We start from the raw sequence: 22,329 nt of genomic DNA on the forward strand, positions 1-22,329 counted from the left end.
TTTGTACGAACGCATGCAATTGGACAGTTTGATGTTCGTTTTTATGCCGTGATAACCGTCACCCATGGGCAAGCCATCAACAGGAAGAACTGCCATGTCCCTCCATCCTCGTTTACTACCACCAGATATAAATTGACTTCATAGCTCAGAACACCCCGGGACTGTATCCTAGTGCTTTTCAACGTCGTCAATGTACTTACCCCAGCAAACTTTATGATCCCCCGAATCTAAATCTATGTGCGATATTCCGGGTAATAAATCATTATTTATCCGAGTTTTCTGCATCCTCCAGATATTGTGTGATGGTTAAAAAAATATACAATTTTATTCCAGTAATCCTGGTAATTGATAAATGATGATAAGTTTCCAATTGTCATAGGCTCAGCTGTTCAGCTGTGTCGTGGGGTAGATGTTTAATGTGAAGCAAATGATTTTTGTGAAAATATAATTAAACATTGAGCATTGCGTGATTTCAATTATTACCACACAGTTCCGCTGAGATATTCGGTAAATCCCTTTACCTTTCCATGAATATTGAGGGCAAAAGGAACGTTAAACTCACTGAGGATGTCGCATTGCGGTATAACAAAAGACCCACAACAATATCCCAACAATTCTTTCTTTAATTACGTCTCATTCCATTTATTTCCTTTTTTTGACTAATGAAAGAACGTTTGCATAGCACGCGAGTTGAAATTATACCTACCAAGAAATGGCATAATTGCGAGACCCTGGACTTCAAACTATATCGCGTGTTAAATGATACGAGATTCATTAACGCGACGAGATTAAAAAATTTGCCTCCCCCGGAACTAGAAATTCAACAATTTGTACTATTTATATTTGCGGACATTTTACGAATTTCAAAATAATTTCAGATTCACTACAGGAACTTCGCGAATCAAAATGAAATTACTTTTAAAAATGGCAGAACTATAACTTCTGGAAAATAATCAAACAATTATCAAATTTTTCAAAAAATTCAATTTTTCCCTGCCAAAGTGACTAAAAAAAATAGAAGTGCATGAATTTAGAGCAATAATTCTCCATTTGATATTGAAATATTCCCGAGAAGCACTAATGACCGAAATTTGATAAATTATTCATACATCTTAACTCGATAAAAACTGATTTACTATGTAAACGTTATCCACGGGGTGGTAATTACTCTTCTGTCAGTGTTTTATCTCGTGTTAACTTTTCGTTGAATGCCACGAGCCATATCGGATAATTTCATGCTAATTGAATCCACAGTGCTAGAGCATAATGTCAGATATGTTTTTGTCCCGGAGGCTGGTGTTATTTCGCTTGTTCATTGCAAAAATTATCAATCGAGTATGATATGTAAACGAACTTGATACCCTGTCACATGATTTTTCATTACCAACTCCATTGTTCACAAAATACAATCCTAATGATTCCGATTATATAATGGAAATACGCATAGATGTACATCGGTTTAATATATCGATATAACAAATGTAATCGACTAATTGCAATAAATATCAAGGCAATTAATTCTGATGTAAAAGGCAATGATATTTGAACAAGCTCTGGATTTTATGAATTTCAACTGATTGCCTATCGCACCCAGTGTTTATCCAGAATAATTATCCGTACGAATTGTTTGCACGTGTACATCGGTGTGTCCTACGGTTTAATCCGCATCTAGTGATATAACCTGGGGGCTAATTCCACATCCCTTTGTCTCCTGCGGGCTATTTCAGTCTGTCTTTTGCCTAATCCACAATTGCATTATTCAACCGTTAAAAATTTATCTAATCAATAAACTAATGCTGATAGAACGTACTCTTCAAATCCAATTGATAAGATATGCAATCTGCTGTACAAGCGTCTCCCACCATTCAATATTTTCTTTGAGCTATTCCTGGAATTATGATAACACGGTAATTGCAAGTACAAATGCGCACTGTGAGTCATGAAATCCGAGGCGTCGACTGACAGCGGCAGTGAAACGGAATTGTCCAAAGATTGCAGTCAACAATTCGGAATAAATAATGGGTACGTTATTTTCATTAATTATTCGACGCGAAATTGTTCGGACAGGGAGATGACTCGGTGTCATGTGTCATTTTCGTGATATTGTCTCTGTACCGCGATTAATCGGCGAATCGCGCGTTATTTTAGCGACAGGTTATGCCTTTTGGCGATTGGCAGTCTGCGCTTGCGCGAAAACTTAATTCACCGCAATTCTAATAATATCCTCCATTATAAAAAATAACATTGAAAATCTTCCTAATGTAGAAAAAATTTATTTTTTTTACGCCAAAAATGTATTTTCATTCTGGAATATTAGATCAATCACAATGATAACAATAATAACAATAATGCCAATAATAACAATAATAACAATCGTGATGATAACAATAATAACGAACTAGACATTAATAATAATTATTATTATTATATATGTCGCTGAAAAAATTGTTTTATGATTTTAGTAATTAATGAGAAATCATTGGAGTAGATACATTCTTATTGTTTTTTCATACCATTAATTTTTTATTCATACCATTAAATTCGCTGATTGAAAAAATCTATTTTCATTCTGGAATATTAGATCAATCACAATAATAACAATAATAACAATAATGCCAATAATAACAATAATAATAATCGTGATGATAACAATAATAACGAACTAGACATTAATAATAATTATCATTATTATATATGTCCCTGAAAAAATTGTTTTATGATTTTAGTAATTAATGAGAAATCATTGGAGTAGATAAATTGTTATTGTTTTTGTTATTGCGTTTCTTGTAGTGTGTTGGGAAAAATATTCCTCCAAGTGTTCCATCGAAGGGAGAATGGTCAAAGTGGGTCGTGACAGCGATGGTTCGACCCTGGTGGTTGCTAGGGCCTGGAAAGACAATGAACTCATACCTTGCAAGGCCCGACCAACTCAGGGCATCGCCTTCTGCGCCAGTGGAAACCGAGAGTACAACGTGTACCGATATGAGGTAATTTATTTATTTAATGATTGGAGTTATGAATTAATTACGTGAATTTATATAGATCTTGATGATGGATCGGGATGAGTACCAATGGGTCAAGATCAATGATCTTAAAATACCGAATAATGCTATTGTTGGTGGACACAACAAAGAAGGGGACCCACTCTATATTGGTCGCACCACTCATGATGGATACGCTGTCGCGGGAAAGGTAACGACAATTTATTTTTAAATAAATTAATGTGATGAGTTGATTTAGCGAAATAATGATAATTTTGTTCTGTTTTTTTTTGGGCTGAAAATTCTGGAAGAAGTGAAGATTTTTAAAAATTATGATTGCTACGGGATTCGATGAAAATAGGAGTTTGGAATTTTTATTTAATAAACAATTTTTTGCACAGGTGGGACACAGTAGCGGATTGCTTTATTACTCGTATTTTTGTACGCAGTACGTCGCCAGGAGTTTTGAGATTTTGGTCGAGAAGTGAAGGATCTGCAAAATAATTAAACAGAATGAAATTAAATATGAAATTGAAATGAACAATTGTTAATGACATTAAAATTGTTTGAATGAATAATAGCCCTGCAAATATAGTTTTTCACACAATGAGTGAGCACTTGACTTTTACATTGACATTTCCCCGATGGCTCGGCGAGTTGATTATCATTGATAACACTGATAACGACAGAGGTGATGGCTTCACATATATTTAGAAATGATGATTCATCGCTCTGGTTTTATTCAACTGTAAAACAACAAAAAAAATACTGAAAAATAGGCTATATTTTCGTTACACAAAACGTATCAATTGAAGATTATGAAAAATCGAATTTTGCAAATATAATTTTATTGGATATTGAATCTCTTTGAGAGATGAGCCGAGAAATATTATTCGTAGAGATCGAACCAATCGGAGTAAATCGGAACCCCTCAGCCCCTCCAAAAGAAATCCAACCCTATAATTCACTGTGTATTTTCGTATATCCATCCAAATAGAATTCCGGATACACAGGGTAGAAATTGTCCGGGGGTAAATTTGATCGGTGTCCATGAAGAAGTAATTTATCGTCGTTTCGTGGTGTGAATGAAGCTCTCTGCGCACTAGTGCTTTCCGGGGGATTTTCCCTATTTACACCAAATACCCTCTCCCTTTGTGCTGAGCAGGATAATTACACAATTGCTCACAACCTCAGACTCCATTTCCGAACATTGCCGTAAATTGTTTACTGTAAAGATAGAATGCAACCCGGGGTAATTCATACCATTAAATTCGCTGATTGATATTTATTCTCGGTTTAGTTAGCTGCAAATTGGAACAAGGGATTCTGTTCCGAAAAGTGTTGGCGAAAATGTTGCTTTTAGTTGGTTCACTGATTTTATTCAATTTGGAGTCTGCAGAAAAGCGGTCGAACCACTCAAATTAGCTCAATCTTTCCACGGAACGAAAGGGTCTCGGTTTACCTGGATTTTTGTGAAATATCTCCCAATCTGAGACACCCAGCCACAATTATGTAATTACCTTTTTTGTAGCTGTCGATCGGCTCTGCAAAAAAGGTCATGAAGAAAATTTGAATTTCAGCCCCGAATTCCGAGATATCGAGGAAAAAACCGTTGAGTTCGAATTGCTTTCAGGTGATTTAGGAATTGGCCGATTTTGTGATGGGATATATAGCGTATCGCGATCTCGATTTTTCGTTGGTATCATTTCCCCGGATGTTTCCAGCCCCCGCAGGACCTCTAGACCATCAGCCCTTCCACGAATTATTCCACCAGTCATGACAGACAAATCGCTTTTTCGCTCGTTATCTGAATTACGTCATTGTGGGCGGTGTCGACTCGATATATTGAGTCGTGTGGCAAGTTGGAATCAGTCGAGGAAGTCGATCGAAAGTCAGCAGGAACCGCTGCGACCTCTCAAAATTGGAAATGTCAGGTAAGAGTTTGCCCCAAATCATCCCATGATGATATAATCGCTCGTAATTACCCGGCCATCCCTCTTCAAACTGACATATCAATTGGTATTCATAATTGATTGAAATTCGCGATCGGTTTCGGGGAACTCCGGGTTCACCAAGTATTTATCTCATCCCATTATTCAAACTTCATATTCATTCCACTGAATTTATTCAACTCGTAAATTAACAATACGGTCTCGATTCTCACAACAATTTCTCTCCAATTTTCGTTATCCACCCGCCGAGAAAAACTTTCTTTTTGCGTACGCTAGTCTACAATAACAGATTTGGTATAAATTAATTGGAATATTAAAACGTAATACTCGGACGCGGTGAATTGATTTTTTGTGCTCCCCGACTTTGTCTTTATTTTTCAATTCAATGGAACAAAAAGAATTGAAAAAAACCACTGATAGGCCGTGATTCGGTTCGATTCCGTAAGTCGACAGTCGAGGAAGGACACCACCTGAGCTAGATAAGAGGCTTTACTGATAAAAAATGGCCGGGATATCGGAAAACGATAAGCGCCGTCATCCTCAGTTGCCAGAAATATTCTCCAGTTATTTTGTCGTATCCATAAATCTGCGCCTGTGTGCAGATATGTGGCGCCATATATATGGTAATCGGGGAATTTCTATCTAAATATGAGAATCGAGAGTAGTTAGGACCCCCGAATGGCCTCAGAAATTCACCGAGACACAAAAGATGGTGTAAAATCTGCCAAAATACCACCGATTTCAGATATCGATCGTAAACATTGCGCGATCAATATTCGCAGTACTTTGGACCTGACGGATAGCGATTCGATAATTGATTTATATCCCCCTACTATGTAAAGTGATATTTTATTTACCTGCTGGAATTATTTTACCACGAATTGATAAGATTACTTTAGACATTCGATCATTATTATCCGTTAATGCGCGGAGCAGAAATTCCGGTTCTATTTCAATTATCATTTGCAATCGGTTTGTTTAAAAATTCCGGAAGTCATTGTAAACTCGGAGGAATGATGAATTAAAAAAATATCAAAAACTGTCATAAATTTCAGAGATAAATGTCAACGCAGTGCGATTAAACTCAAATTCGTGGAGTAACGCATTTTTTCCTGGAATTTTATAATAAATATTATAATATATATTTTCATCCGTGAAAACGGAGAGCGACGTCATTGACAAAAAAAACCAAAGAAATGGAATTCCCGTGGGTGAATAGCGGCAGTGCGTACTGATAAGCCGTAAATTGTTGATATTTCTCATGCGCGAGTTTAGAGTGTAATCGCACCGCGTAATCCATTCGGAATTACACACTTGCTTGTCACAATTGGTTTCACAGTGCGACGCATCGGATTCATCCGTCTTCCCATTCTCATATAAATTCACCGCGGGCAATTGTAATGCCGAATGAAAGCATTGGTTGGATGTCTTCTGTACTAGGAGGTTACAGGTGGGTGAGATATTCAGGTGCGCGTTATGTCGTACCTGGAATGGTGACAGTGGGTCGTGACCTAGATGGTAGCTGTCTTGTTGTTGGTAGGGCATATCATGAGGGTGATATTCTACCAGCCAAAGCTAAACCAGAGCACGGTGTTGCATATGTTGCATATGGAGGCACTGAAATCATGAAACATGACTTTGAGGTAATTTCTCAAAATTTATTAATCCATATAAAAATTCTCTGCCCCCTTTCAACAAAAACAATGTTCCCTGACAAATTGTTGATCGGATTTACTCGAAATTAAAACCGTTTTATTGTATCATTATTTAATAACTCACAAAAAAAAAAAAAAAAAACTCATGATCGTCATGATCGTGCAGTAATTTTCCTGCATGTTCTTCTAAATTTCTCAAAAATTCATAAACATTCATTTTTTCGCGTTAATTGCATAACCTGCATCAGGTTATTCTAAAATATTTTCGTTACGTTTATCTCCAAAAATACAACTCGATTTCCATTTATCTTGGGATCAATCAGAATAATTATAAATTGTAATTGCAATCATGATTTATAATTGAATTATCAATTAATAAAATGCCATAGAGATGATGACATCGGGGTAATTGATCAACCATGCAATTGTTAATTTGGAAAATAATTGATTTGCGGAGATAGAGGGGTAATTACTACATTTAATTAATCTCCATTGATGTCAGGTGTTGATGCCAGCGGAATTTCAATGGGTGCCATCAAGAAACGGTCACGTTCCTCCCGGTGCCGTTGACGGCGGTCGAACAAGTGGAGGAGAACCTCTTTACGTCGGTCGAACAATCCACAACGGCATACCATGTGTAGGAAAGGTAATATCATAGTCACGTAAAGATCCTTAATATTTTCCTGCGATTTTGTCCCTCAAAACTGCCGGAAGAATGAAAAAAAAAACCACGAAATGTTCATTCCCCCCGGAATGCTCCAGGAGAAGAGCTTCAGGAAAAATTGCCGGTGCCATTATAGTCCTGGAAGTCTATATATTCGCGTTCTATCTATTTTTCAGATACATCCCAGCCATGGAAGTCTGTATATTCCCTACAACGGACAGGAAATCCCTTTCAGAGAATACGAAGTTCTGGTCCAGCAGTGAAATCTGCAATCAGGTGTGAATAAAATAATAAATTAAAATGGTATCTCCTTCGACTCACTCATGGAAGCAGATTGAATAAAAAACTCTCACTGTCTCTCCCAGAATGTGAATTATTAACATGATAACTCCAATTTTAATGAATTAAAATAATTATGAATGATCGTCGATTGAATAAATTAAATAATGAAAATTTCATTAAATATTTAATTACAATAACGAACCATGGTTTTATCCTATTATTTCCTTATCGTTATTAATTATTTTAATGAATTTCGGTGGGTCCATATCAGGCTTAACGAACCGACGGAAATAATTTGTTGAATAACAAAAAATAATCCTTGGAATAATGAAAAGATTCAATGGAGGCAGTTGGTCCCCCTTTTTCATCACCAACGCCCACTGAATCTCGGCACGTGGACCGTTATTCCCATAGATGGCACGTGGCACCAGGAGGTATCCCCCTGTCCCCTCCATTGTCATTCAACCCCCGGTGATTCGGGGTTGGAGTATTTAATACATCGATGAGGACTAGCAGGCAATTCTGACACTACGATTTGAACAGCCAACTTTCAGACAAAAACCATGAATGATCTCTCCTTTGATGATTTCCTATGGGGCACACGTCTGGGATCCCAAAACCGGCCTGTGGATTATAAAAAAAAATATATATATATATGCGGAATTAAGAGGGGGGACCTGAAATCGCAACAGCTGCCTGCCACGAGCCATTGTCGGTGGTAAATGCGAACAATAACATGTAGCTCTTATTTCTTGCTCATGCAATTTGCAAATCGGGTTTACCCCCTCCCACCCCTCACCGTCCCCTCCCGGAGGGTTGTGCGATTTTATCGGGATCTATTCTCTTGGAGGGGGATGAAATAAGGCGATTTTCACTCAGAGCTCGATGATTTTTATTTCTACTGAAGAATTGCTGGCAGATTTTGATTTCAGATTGGCCCATTCTGTCAAAATAAATTCGAGTGAAAGTCGGGTGACTTAACCCGAAATTTTATGGAGATTCTTGATACGGAATTTCTACTGACGGATTGGAACGTCAGAATTTTTGAGTTATAGCTGTTCGTAGGATTATTTCCATTTATTAGAATTTCGATTGAACATGTTTATTAATGAGAATTGAGCGACAGATTGGATTTAAAATTTCGGTTAAACCAGAGAGATTGCGCTTTGCGATTGAGCCATTGCCAAAAAATCAATTCGGAGCGACTTTTATTGGTGCTGTAAATACAAATTGTAACAGCCAGTCGTAAAAATGTTGAATAACAGATTTCGTCAATGTAAACTGACGAAAAACGCGGCACATTCATCCCGAATGGATTGACATAATGGCCTGGACTGTTTTAATCAAAAGGTCGTGATGTAAATGAAAAAATCTGGGTATCAGGTGAATTCCGTGTAGCGTAACGCAATAATAATTGCGCGAGTGAATCATGAACGCAGATAAAATTTCTCCCATGGAATTTTCGTACGTAATAACTGTTGATCGCCTGGAAAATGATTCGATGTGATTCCAAAAACCTCATTACACCGGAATCATGAAAATATTATGAAGCCATGGGTGAGCTAATTGAAATTGACATTCAGGATTAAGCCCTCGAATTTAATATACTGTTTTAATATTATATTATACTTCATACTCCCGTTGACTCAAATAACTTTGATAATTGGCTCTTCCAGCGGTCAATTACACAAGCACCGAATTACACGATCCCGCAGTGGTAATTAAATTGTTTCAACTGACAATAACCAGGTAAAATTCTCCAAACACATGAATCGTTCTGGGACACAATATTTTCATCAGCTGTTGTATTTTCACAGCTGCCATGGGCCCCTTTCAATGATCCTAAGCAAAACCGAATAAAATTAAAAACCCAGAACTTCCAAGTGCCTGTGAAAATCCCAGTTAAATTGATAATGAGTTTACTTTAATTTAATCAAGAAGTTGGTGAAAATGTTAAGCCCGTCATATTCATGGTCTCCCACTGTCCGCTGCATAATTAGTTTGAACTTTGGCTTTATATAATTCCATGTGGAACAGTTTCTTTCTGTTTGAAATAAAAGGGCTGTGAAAGTTGAGGGATGAAAAAGTGTCTGGGGGTGAATGACGGGAATTTTACTGAGGATTCGAGTCTCTTTTGTAAAAAAATTCAATCCAATCCATTTTCCTTGGATTCCCTCATCCATTATAATCATACTTAACGAAAAATTTAGTGAAATTCATATTACTAATGGAATTGAATTTGCGGGGATGATTATTTAATGAAATTTAGGCGGAAAGTGGGGATGTTCAATGATTTTTATAATTACTTGACGACTTGATAGTTGTGATAGTTCATCTGATGAGATTGGGGACTCCGGATTATTAATTTAGGGATTATTTTTTCAGGGTCTCGTGCAGGCAGTACAACAGGTTTGAACCCGTGGTTCCGGTAACACATGGGTGGGGGCTCATTTTACAACCCTGAAGAAAAAAAAATGAAACAGGCGGCCATCAATGGGTGAGCGAGAAAGATGATATCGAGTGGAGTAATACACAGGCGACTTTTTTCGGCAGCTGTTGGCCGTTGAAGTCCCATCTGCCGTGCGATCTGCCATCTTCCCTCTGGTGGAGGATGGAAAATATAAAACCGGGACAAACAGGGGCCCAACAAGATGGGCCGGCTGTCCACGACCACGTTCACGACCTGGCAACATTCGAATTCTGGGATGATCTCGTAAATTCTCATATTTCTAGTGACCCTTTTGTTAGGAACTCCTCAATATCTTTCAGCTCTATTGGAAATTATTATTAATTATGGAATTTCTGGGTATCAGAAAAATCCCCACAGAAAAAATTTCACTCCAAGAATTTTCCCCTAGTGTACCATTTCGTGATAACATTTGTCATTTCATGAATGATAGAATTGTCAAATCAATCGCATAACGTTCTTCATCGATTTCAGTAATTAACTAATTGGATAATATTTTAGGGCGATAACTGATTTGAGGGAATATAAGCACCGGACATCGGTAATTTATCGGGATTGCGATTGTGTTTGTGATTGCGATGACAGCAGTTCCCAAATGGGTCATTGGTTGGGCATTATGATTGATCCGTCGAAGCTATTCGTGAGCCCAACGGTCGTCCTGCTCACATGCCGTGGAGAATCCTCTCGCATTTGAAAAGGTGAGACCGAGACAGAATGTAAACCAGACCCCCGTATTCTTGGCTATTCGTGACACGTGTCGGCTGCGTGCCATTTCCCTCAGAATCATTCTAACCACTCAACCCTCACACCCCTATTTATGCTAATTTTTATGCAACCCTCTAGAATTGGCGAGAACATGTGCGAGCGACAGCCACTGAAAGGCCTTTACTTCGCGCAGAAGCTTTGCATGAGTTTGCGAATTCTACGTGCAAAGTAGACGGATGTATAAACACTTTTGTGAATGTGGATTTGTACTGGGATTGTTATCGGTAGAGAAACTTGATGAATGGCGGTTTTATGGTCCTTTGGATGTGAATATTCAAATTGTTTCGAAACTGTTTCTTCTCGCAGTCGATTATCGGAAATGTTTCAGCCATTATTTACGCTAATCAATTAGCAATACCAGCATTTCGCTCGTGATTTTATCGTTTCTCATTATCAAAAATAGTTCTTTCGGTATTTAAATAAACGATTGAGGATTAATTTCGTGGCTTGCAAATTGCACTTGATTAATGAAGAGTTGAAGACATGGAGTGAAAAATATTGAGTTTCTTATGAGAAAAAATGTATTTTTGATTAATGGGGGAAAATGACTCTCCCTTTGGTCTAATTCACCCTCTAAATTAGTCGTCCACTTTAACGACTGGGTGAATTACCAACCTTTGGACCCTAGCATGCACTGACCTGAAACCCAGTGTCTATACACTAAGTTAACGGCGTACAATGCCCAAGTACACAGTGCGTTGGATTTGCAGTTAAAGTACATCAACAATATGACTCGACCTGTACAAATGTGTAGACATTAAATTTTAACAAGATATATACGTACCCAATGCGCCCTTCATCACGACGTAGGTTTCATGGTGAATATAACCAAGAGTTTCAACCCGCGAAAGGTTCTTACACCTGGAACTGACCTTTTACGGGGTACTTGAGGCTCGCCCAATGGGTCACCCCACAAAAACATCAACTATTCTCTATAAAAAAAAGAGGACAACATTTTCCAAATATTTCTCATCCAAATAAATCCATCACTCTGGTAGTCTAGTACTCTGAACCTTTAATTAATCGATCCAATAAAAACCTCATCCAACAAACTCATAACTTTCAAATTGACCACAAAAATTGATGATTGTAATACATAATAACTTCGACTTTGACCCGTAATGATCTTCCAATATAATCCCATAAAACTGGGATATTATCCCATTACCAACGAATCCCGCAAAATAATTGAAATCACCTATTATTACTGAACTGTTCGCAAACAACAATAACTTTACACCCCCCAATGCATTGATAATGCTTGCTGATGACCCCGATGGCGATAAAAAAATTCCCGTGTCATCTAGAATGCGTCAGAATATCACCATCGGGAATATGATTCCGATAATCCATTAGGGGTGGGAATGATGATGGACAGATGTGAGGTTTTCACGCTTGTAGATCTGTACTTTTATTCCTCAACCAACATCCAATTCCAAATGACCTCTGAGAGCTAATCGATAACGTTTCCCCGCATCTGTCGCTATCGAGTACAGAACTGACTTTTTTCCCCCTTCTTTGTTCCCAGTTACGCCATGAGGAGCAACAACTGCCAAAGCTAGGCAACAAAAACCGAGGGTGAAACGAGAAAATTCTGTTTACCTCGGGTACAATGATTGTGTAAAAGGCCGATCCAAATTGAGCCATTAGGGCGTATTCAAGATGTTCTGTTTGCTAATTGGTCAATAAATCGATGAATCCCTCCAAAATAATGCCATTACCATTCAACCGATTTGAATTTTATGAAGATTTTTTGAATAAATAAATAATATTTCAATGAGAAGAATTCAAAAGGATCGACTTCGGGATTATAATAATTGAGATAATTAATATAAATAATCAGCATCTATCGCGATACCTGAAACCTATTAATGATTCGATGGAGAAGTCGAGTCTATCGCGAATGATCGCGAGTGACGGAGACGCAGGACCTGAAAGGCGCGAATTACCAGATGATTGATGAAACTTGTCGATAGCACGAGTAATTCCAATTAGCCTGCAACCAGCCCGATGTCGATTGAACCGGAAGGCCTATCGATGATGTTACTAAAATCAATCCGATTAATTGACACGTCCAAATAGACCGGCAACAGCTGGAAAATAATTCAAATACCATTCGCACGAAATGAAGCATCAAATAAGATAATTCATTTGCATACCCAGTGTTAACGTCATTGTACATAGGCGACATGCATGCTGGAGATACAGCACAGATGTAATTACAGTTCATCATTAGTGGCAATGGAAATCCTCATTTTCCGTGAAACTTGCTGCGGAATGACATTGAGGATTCTGCTAGAGGCAATGGACAAATTATAATGAACTTGCGATGATGAGTTATCGTAATATTGATATACATTTAATTTTCGAATTACAATTCATAAATCCCTCACCTGAAAATTTTTTATGCATAAAAATAAAGTGAGGGACTGATTAAAATAACTTTTTTAATCGTCAGGAACGATTAATGCACAAAGTAGTTTCCAAATCGTCATGAATAATAGTGGATTCGGGTTAAATCGACGATATTCCCTCATTATTAATCATTGAATCCTCCGGAGGTAAAATGCAAAACCCTGGTTGAAATTAATTCCCTGTCATTAGAGTGAATTACAATTAAACTCGAAAACACTCTCGGCTTGCACCAGGCATTCTCTAATTCGAGTGCATTCCCTCGATCAATGTAATAGCGTACATCAGCCAATTGTCACCGTAATTTCAGTCACGTCACTGTCGTAGCTCACTCAGTGTCCATGTAGGTTTAGCCCTTATCACCAGGGTACGAGCAAAAGCGTTTACACGCCACTACAATGTGTCTCACGTGCACGTGTGGATGTGGAGATCATCCACGAGGGGTGAAACTCATGGTAAACACCAGTGTCCAGTGGGTGGGAGGGATGATCCACCCCACTAATCATTAGGTTATCCGGAATTACGATGAGACATTTGGCTTCAAGACTTACTTAGGGCAGTAGAATATCTCAAATATCTCCGAATATTCCCGAATATCTCCGAACCTAAAGGAGATAACGCATTTTTTGTTATTATCATTTTTCCAGATCTCAATTAGATCTGTAAAAATGGTAATCACGAAAATGTTGAGATCAGACCGGTGGTCCGAGATATTTATCAAAAAAGAGAATGGCAATAATTTAGGTGCTGGAGGGTGAAAAGTGCGAGGAGACAGCTAGACATTCGAGAGCTGGATGAATAAATTTCATCAAGGGTTGGCCCTCTGGAGTAGTTTGATTGTCACTTGGTGGGTAAAGTAATGAGACATTGAAGGCCAGGCGCAACAGTGTCCACAGGAGCAAGTAACGCTTTCAGAATAGACACTGATCGCATTGTGGGGGGTTCTATCCAGGGCCGACGGGTAAACGCACGTACGAGTGCAACCCTCCTGCGAATTGCCAATGGGTTGCCAGGGTTGCCATGGCAACGCCAACCTAGCCCGGGAAAGTTCTGTCGGGAACCCCTCGAATCCCTCCCCCCTTATCCACCCCCATGTCGCTTTCACCGGAGAGAAAGGAGAATTTAAGACAGAGATGACTCGATTCGCAATTCAAGTAATCGAGAGGGAGAGAAGTACCGAGAATTTAAATTGAGTGAGCGAACCTGGGGGAGGACATCACAGAAAATATAGGGGATCCAGGAACAAAGAAATATTGCTTGAAGGATTGATTTAGAACTTTCGTGAAATGAGTTGACAATTCTCATCTCTGTGATCATTTTTTTCGCTGCAATAAGAATTCAAAACTGAATTGCTGTTAAAAAAATGTCATCCAGGTAAAGTATAGATTGTAAAATGGTAATAAAACAATTTAGCATTCCTTTTTATTAGACTATTTTTATTTTTAGTGAGGAAATTCGGAGTGATGATTCTTTTTTACATATTGTCCGGTCGAATCCAGGAATTCACATTTGGAATGAGGAATTCGGTGATGATGCCGGTGTATCCGCAATTGTTCTTGAAATTGCAATAATAATTGGTAAGAATTGTAATGGATTTTTGATTTTCCCCGCAATTTCTGCTGGAGCTAGTGCATATGGTAAGGGGGCGTGGAACTCACACAAAGAGGATGACAAGCCCATCGAAATCAGTGGCCCATTATGTTTGATTACTTTCTCAGGGAGGGGAATTTCGTGGTGATACAAATGGATCCTGACAGCCCAGAAATTACGTTGAAAATGACGCACCTTCCGGGTCCCATTTCAATAGTTGTTATGATAAAATCCTCGTGGATACATAACGACTATTTTGGGCGTGCCGGAAGGGTAAGATTAACCCCAAGAATGATAATAACGGGAATTTCGATAACAAATCAATATGTATGCGGTGAAATGGTAAATTACCGGTGGCCAATCCCCATTATGTAGATTCTGCGGATTTGGCCGCTGTTCGTATTCTCGTGGTCTATTCGAAATCAAATGATCATCGATCCACCGATTGCTCCAAAAATAACGGAAAATTATTTATTCTCTCGTACACTATCAGATTATCAGTTTACAGATTTAATGAACAATTCATTGTAAATTCAACAGGTTATAAAAAAAATTATAAATTCATTTCTCTCAATCACCGAATTAGTTCTCTCATTTTTTTTTCGACGAATGTATTTACATTTGGGTGAAAATGTGAAGGCACTTGCATAAGTCTTCAATAATGTGGGATAATTCTCTCAACGAGTATGACTCGTGTTTTCACTACAGTCTTGCATTGATTGGCTTGCAGAAATCCCTAATCATTAGGGTTAGCTTAAATAGAAATATCAAAGAACCATTTACATAAAAAATATCTAAAAATACGTATAAATTTGCTAGCGGTATAATTTCAACAGTTTAAGCGGTGAAAATAATAATCGCGATGATAACGATTTTATCACAATGTCAGAGATTAATGAATTTTTCAACCTCTCACCACTTCACTAATGAGCACCGAATTTGATGATTTTGTGGGGGAAGACATCTCGATCACGCGATGGAGGAATCGAATCATTGATCGATTGGTTCACATGCCATTGTAGGCTGGGCCACCACCACCCTCTGGCACCACCCAGTTGATGTTCTGGCTGGGGTCCTTGATGTCACACGTCTTGCAGTGGATACAATTCTGGGCGTTAATCTGTAACCTCTGCCCATCGCCCACCTCCAAAGGTACGAATTCGTAAACACCTGGAGCAAATAAAAATTTTCTAAAATGAGGAAACGCTGTGTGAAGATAATAAAAACATATCCTGTGCCCTTTTTATTCTACTCTCATCCGTTACATCTTCGGAAGTAAAAAAATAACGAGTGAACCATCCCTTAACATCCCTGTGCCATCAATTATTCATCCCCCGATCGAATGAGATGGAAAAGTAGCAAGTGGTGGATAGCATTTCACCTTTGGCAATGGCCTCTCCTCTCCATTCACAATTCATGGCCGACCTATGCCTACTGACCGTGTCTGACCACCATGGAAGCGCACATCCATTGGAAGAGCGTTGTAACTTCCACTCCATAAACCACGTATCCATCCTCTCTGTATACCCAACCCACAACTAGTACAGTGTCCAGCGGGAAATCCATTTTCCCAACCAATTCGTATGGTCCTGCATTCACTTCCTCCTCCTGCTTCATTGTTTAAATAGATCCCCAGTTTATTTGTCCCGGAACTCCTTTATGGAGGAGTAAACGAATTGAATTCTACCGCCAAGACACTTCCCAGGATTTGGATGAAAGATTTATGGAGATAAGCACTGAATCAGATCATCCATTTTACACGAGAACTTCTAGATGTCCAGGGCAATGCCTAACTTTATTAAATATTACCCGATAAAGTCAATAGTCCGTTTTAACGTATTACAATGGAATGTCTATTGTAATACCCTCTTCCATAAAAAAGTTCTTCAATATTTTCCCCTCGGATCGATGGTTTTTGAAAAGCAAAGTATTTAACAAACAAATGTGATAACTCCACTTTACGCGGCGTCGTGTTCAATATCGATTTACGCATGAACTATTGCTTCTACGGAAAAAAGTGTGAAATTCATTATTCCCGGAAATTCTCTTGACTGTAAAAAAGTATTTCAACGTTTCTCGCTCAGATCGATAGTTTTGGAGATTTATGAGAAATGAAAAACGTTGAATATGCCTGATCATACTTTATACTTATCACGTTACTACTTGTTTGGGTAGTTTAAAAATTTGAAAAATAATTTTTAGCGGAGAAGAATTGATCGCGATGAATTGTGGAGTAATAAACAGAGTTGGATGACTGCAGTCATAAATCATGAGGGTTTCGGATAAATATGCAATAGGTTCACCGAGTTATGGACAATAAATTTACCCAACCACTTGCTCGGTTAACGATTTCCTGCTTCCGCATCTCGAGGAATATACTTTTTCTTTTTGTCCACCATTCCTTTCATTTCTCTAACGTCTAGGAGTTTCCACCCCTGTCGTCGCAACCCCACAAGACGAATGGAGTGAGAAGCCTGTCGGGAAGTGAAACGAGTTGTTTCCTCGAGGCGGCTGTACCCCAAACCCTCTTTTCCTCATCCAGACGAAGTTGTCGGGATGGTGAGGGGTTATCGACTGTCTGAGGGAAACGAGTCAAGTCTAAAAAGCGTTTTCATTCTCCACTTCAAACATCCACTCCCTTCTGATGGATTTCTACTCAATTTTGAGTTCATTTTCTCGCTCGCCTTCTGGCGAATTAATGCGCTTTCGCACGGATAACTCTTCCACGGAGAGAAATTTATTTCGCAAATTATCCCCGCACATAGTAAGCTTGTAGCAAACAATTTTACGTATTTTTAGGCGGTGGTAATTAAGAGAAATGTTGATAGCAAAGTGGAGGATTGATGAGCTTGCATTGCTTTTGCTACAGTTATACCCTCGAGTCGTTAATTATCGCGATGAAAATCAAGTTAATTACTCAAATTTCTGAATATTCCAAAATGTGATGAAAAATGATTGCCCTGTAATAAATGTTTAGGTATCATAGGTGATATTCAAAAGGGAATCGGAGGGTAATGAGATTTCCACGAGATTTTCACGGGATTTTCATGGAATTTTATTGAATTTTAATCTTTTTGGGGGGTAATTTTTATGGGATTTTTTGAGAGTCGAGGGATGTTCAAGAAATTAATCGGTATTTCATGTTGAAGTGAACTTGGGGGTGGTGGGTGGGGGTTTTCGTGATGGGTGAAGTAACTTGCGCTTGGTCCGGGGTCGTCTAGCCGCGCGGGGTTCCTCCGGGTGAGTCAGGTTCAAGGACACTCGGTCGATACTCCCCACTTTTCAGTGAAAACATCAGGGTGAGAGCAAGGGTGAAAATGTCGAATGGTGATAAAGAATGAGACGAGCTGCACTAGTATAAAAAAAATTGAAAGTTTAGGTACAAAATTTATCAAAATTTCACGCGCAAAATTGAGACGGGAATATTTAATGGTGTATTTCCGATAAATCATACGGTCTCGATAATTTTTTGACTCGATAACTCGCTGTCTCGTCGCCGATGGGATCAGGGGTTAGAAAATTTACTGATATTACCTCTCGTGGATTTTTTATCAACACTTTTTCTGTTCTCTCGGCATCAAGGTAGCCTGCTTCTACGGTGAAATATTACAACGAGAATTCATCGCTATTTCCATTACATGAAGTTTAAAGTCCGGAGAAAAATGAAGATTTAAGTTCTCGGTGTCATAATAGTAATGAAGTGGTGAGTTTACGAGGATGAAGTTATGGAGAATGGGTTTTAATGCGGGCATAAATAAAGTCTTTTATCACGAATTCCTTGTTTTAATCGCGAATATTATTCATTTAAATCAGATAAATTATCTTTGCACCTAATGTTCTGTTTTATTGAAGTGGAATTGAAGAGAGAATTTAAATAAATGATTCATTGCGCTGGAAAGGATATCTCATCCAAAAGAATTAAGAGACACTCGCTAGTTATTTGAATTAAAATTATTCAATGAACATTAATTATTATTTCAGGTTTATTGTGGCTTTCTGTCACGATTTTTTAAAGACTGACATCAATATTCGTACGACGTTTCACCATTAAAATTCCCAGTGCCTTACTAATAATAATGAAGCTCCGAGTTTATGGGGAATATTTTCTAACACGCACATAAAAAATTGTTTTATTCCGAATTAAAAAGAAATAAGTCTCATAAATTATATCTGCCCTAATTTTAATTAATAAAAATTACGTTTTCACGAGAAATAATTGCTCTGATTCCACGTGGCGTTTCCTGACCACATTTTTTTGTAAATTCCCGTTTGCACCGAATGTTTTTGTGGCAATTTAATATTCACCCCTAAAACCCCATCAAAAATTTTTCACCCCTTCGTTGCATAACACGCACCATTCATAATACTCGACAAAGAGACGCACAAGGTCTTTTCTCCGTGAATAAAAAGAGACAAGATCTATAAGATCTCTCGAAATAATGGAAAATGCAGATAAAAGGAGAGAAAAATAACGCGAGTGTCAGCCACAGCGTTAGCCACTGGGGAAAATCATGAGAGAATTTTCTCTCTTCGTTTACGTCAGTTACAACATATTCCCGTTTACCATCTGTTATTTTTTTCTCTCATCTAATTGAGTCTGTTGTATTCACAACACAAACTGAAACACCCAGAGCAGAAGAAACCGACTCCATGGAGTACTGTAAACCCATTATGCCCAGACACGCAAATGACAATTAACCAGCGAGAAGGAATAGGAGTATTCAATGAATTTTATTAGGCTCCATTGAATATATATATTTTTTTCACCTTCTCTCAATTGATTTACGTTGTGCAATTTAAATCGTCGAACAATCTGTCCCCGAGTAATAGTAACTCTGAACTGTCGAGTACAATTGAACGTGCCTGGGTGATTCCATTCGCGCGAATAAACGGCAATCGACAGAGTGATTAATGGAAACGATAAAACCAACTGGCAGTCCTGCAAACCTGCATTTCTCTCCCACTCATTCCTCAGTTTATCTTCTCACGTAGACTGGAATAAATGATTGTTTGAGGAATAGCCCCACTGTGAATTGAAATTGTGGGAATTTGTTCGTTTCTATCAATTGTGATGGAAAACTTTTGAAAAAAGCCATTCGTTACCACTCTTTTTTTTCAAGTGATTCGGCAAAGGCAAAACAAAATTTTTCCAACTGTCGAATCCATAAATTCGATTTTTCTCATGGCTGAATGGACATTTGATTCGAGGCAAGAAAGAGAATTGGATTGGTTGGGTGCTTTGAACTGGAATAAGTTATAAGATATTAGTGTGGAGCTTTTGGAATTACCCATGAGAGTTTGAATATAAATATGGAATTTGTCGAGTGGAGTAGAGGGAATATTGAATCAGTACTCACCAGCAGGACAGAATCTACCCTCGGGGCCATCGTAAATGGCCAAATTTTCAGATACTGGGATGCTGTCGTTCTTGAGGGTGAGGTGAGGGGGTTGATCACCTTCGTGATTCGTTCCAGTTAGGGCAACTGAGGAGAGAAGATCAAACGATACGACGTTGTCGGGTTTGGGGTAGTCTATCGGGGGGCACTGGGAGGCTGGCTTCAATTTTGTGTGATCAGCACCTGTTACGCAATTTAATATTCATTCCCTGACACGATCTCCAATTACTCTCAAAGTGACAATTTTATCAATTGCCCCAATATAGTTTTTGATATTGAGCCAAAGTAAAGAGTAAACAGTAAAAATTACCTCCATGAGTCAGAGTCCAGGGTTCCCTCCCTCCCAGCATCATGGAGAATCCAGAATACATGAGACCCCCATACATTCCCAACTTGCTATGAAAACTAGGTCTGAAGTTTCTTACGGCGTACAACTCCTTCCATATCCAGCTGTTTTTAATTTTATCGGTGTAGCTCTTGGGTTCGAGTCCAGCAGTCGCTGGAGAATTCACTTCAGCATCGATGATAGCCTCAATAGCACTCTCAGCAGCCAACATTCCACTTTTCATGGCATTATGAACTCCCTTGATCTTCGGAACATTCAAAAAACCAGCTGTGCACCCCACCAAACATCCCCCAGGGAATTGCAGCTTCGGAAGGCATTGGAAACCACCTTCTACGAGGGCTCTGGCACCATACGCCACCCTGGAACAATTTTTCCTTAGAGTCTGATTGAATTGGATTTTTTTTTCACTCTGTTAATATCAGTGTTAATATTTTTGACAATTTTGTTCTGCTACGGGCGCTTTAGGTTCCCTTCTAGACTCGTTTGTCAATAAAATTTCTAAATGAAGAGACTTCACCTCTTTCCCCCCTCGAAGGTCGGCCTGATTGCCGGGTGCTGCTTGAACCTCTGGAACTCTTTGAAGGGATGCATGTACGGATTCCAGTAATCGAGACCAACGACAAAACCCACAGCGACTAATGGGGTTTCCTCATTCAGATGATACAAAAAGGATCCCCCGTACGTGTTTTTATCAAGGGGCCATCCAATCGTGTGCTCCACCGCTCCTGGCCTGTGTTTAGCGGGTTCAATCTCCCAGATCTGGAGGAATGTGCAAATTCAATAATTATTTTTTAATGTCAGAAATGGGAAAAGGTTTTAGAAATAAATCAGGCATCTGTACCTCTTTGAGACCAATTCCGTAGCTCTGAGGTTCAGCATCAGTTCGGAGATTCAATTTTCTCGTCAATTGTTTGGTCAAGTGTCCATGGCAACCCTCAGCGAATATTGTGCACTTGGCGTGCAGCTCCATACCCCTCTCAAAGGTACTTTTTGGCGAGCCATCCTTGGCGATACCCACGTCATTAGTGGCAATTCCCTTAACCGATCCATCATCGTGATACAGAATTTCTGATGCTGCAATACCAGAGTAGATATCCACTCCAGCAGCTTCAGCCTGCTCACCCAACCAGGTAACAACGTGCCCCAATCTCACAATGTAGTTTCCATGATTGTACATCGGCATTCCCTTGAATATTGGGATAGGAATTCTCCCTTTCTCGGTGAGAAGTGCAAATTTATCCTCGGTTACGGGGGTCTTCAGAGGTGCTCCCAGCTCCTCCCAATTTGGAATTAGTTCGTTAAGGGCAATTGGATCGATGCAAGCACCACTCAGAATATGACCACCAATCTCCGAGGCCTTTTCAACTAGAGTTACTCGAATTTCTTTGCCGTGCTTTTCCGATAATTTTTTTGCCTGAATAGCCGCAGACATTCCAGCTGGACCTCCACCAATTATGAGAACGTCTGTCTCGTCCACTACTCGTTCCATATTCACATCTGAATTTTTATATGAATTAGCCTTTCATTTTATTTTAGAATTTTTAATTTAGATATTGAAAAATATATAATTGCATACCCTTCGTTAATCAATTAATTACCTTTCCATCTTGGATCTGTTTCCCTCGGAACTATCGTATAATGAGTCGTAATTTTCGGAAAGGCAGCATCTGAGTACGACTTTTTCGAGAGCTTTTGCAATCGTTTCACTGAAAATTTAATATTTCAAGATAAATTACAAATGGATGTAATTAAAAGTGAGATAAAAATTAAAAACAATTTTTCGTGGATTATCCTTTGAAACTACACATTTATTATTCAA

The 22,329-nt window shown here is 38.7% G+C and overlaps 2 protein-coding genes across 2 annotated transcripts in view; one reads left to right on the forward strand and one right to left on the reverse strand.

Moving 5' to 3' along the window:
* The first annotated feature begins 1,914 nt into the window (after positions 1-1,914).
* On the forward strand, positions 1,915-7,619 carry LOC105268766 (uncharacterized). The gene is made up of 8 exons (XM_011308583.1): positions 1,915-2,022; positions 2,791-2,987; positions 3,043-3,192; positions 3,383-3,467; positions 4,832-4,915; positions 6,374-6,576; positions 7,091-7,234; positions 7,429-7,619. The coding sequence occupies exons 1-8, from the start codon at positions 2,019-2,021 to the stop codon at positions 7,513-7,515; spliced, it is 954 nt and encodes a 317-aa protein (XP_011306885.1). The 5' UTR covers positions 1,915-2,018; the 3' UTR covers positions 7,516-7,619.
* A 7,594-nt stretch (positions 7,620-15,213) lies between these two features.
* Positions 15,214-22,329, reverse strand: part of Etf-QO (electron transfer flavoprotein-ubiquinone oxidoreductase) — a 7,778-nt gene continuing 662 nt past the window's right edge. The window contains exons 2-7 of the mRNA XM_011308563.1: positions 22,109-22,216; positions 21,352-22,007; positions 21,028-21,269; positions 20,475-20,869; positions 20,126-20,347; positions 15,214-15,938 (exon numbers count right to left, since the gene is read on the reverse strand). Coding sequence (XP_011306865.1) covers positions 15,775-15,938; positions 20,126-20,347; positions 20,475-20,869; positions 21,028-21,269; positions 21,352-22,007; positions 22,109-22,216 — 1,787 coding nt within the window. The 3' untranslated portion in view covers positions 15,214-15,774. The remainder of the gene's footprint in view (positions 15,939-20,125; positions 20,348-20,474; positions 20,870-21,027; positions 21,270-21,351; positions 22,008-22,108; positions 22,217-22,329) is intronic.

Source organism: Fopius arisanus, unplaced genomic scaffold (genome assembly GCF_000806365.1).
Source record: "Fopius arisanus strain USDA-PBARC FA_bdor unplaced genomic scaffold, ASM80636v1 scaffold00060, whole genome shotgun sequence".
NCBI lineage: Eukaryota > Metazoa > Arthropoda > Insecta > Hymenoptera > Braconidae > Fopius > Fopius arisanus.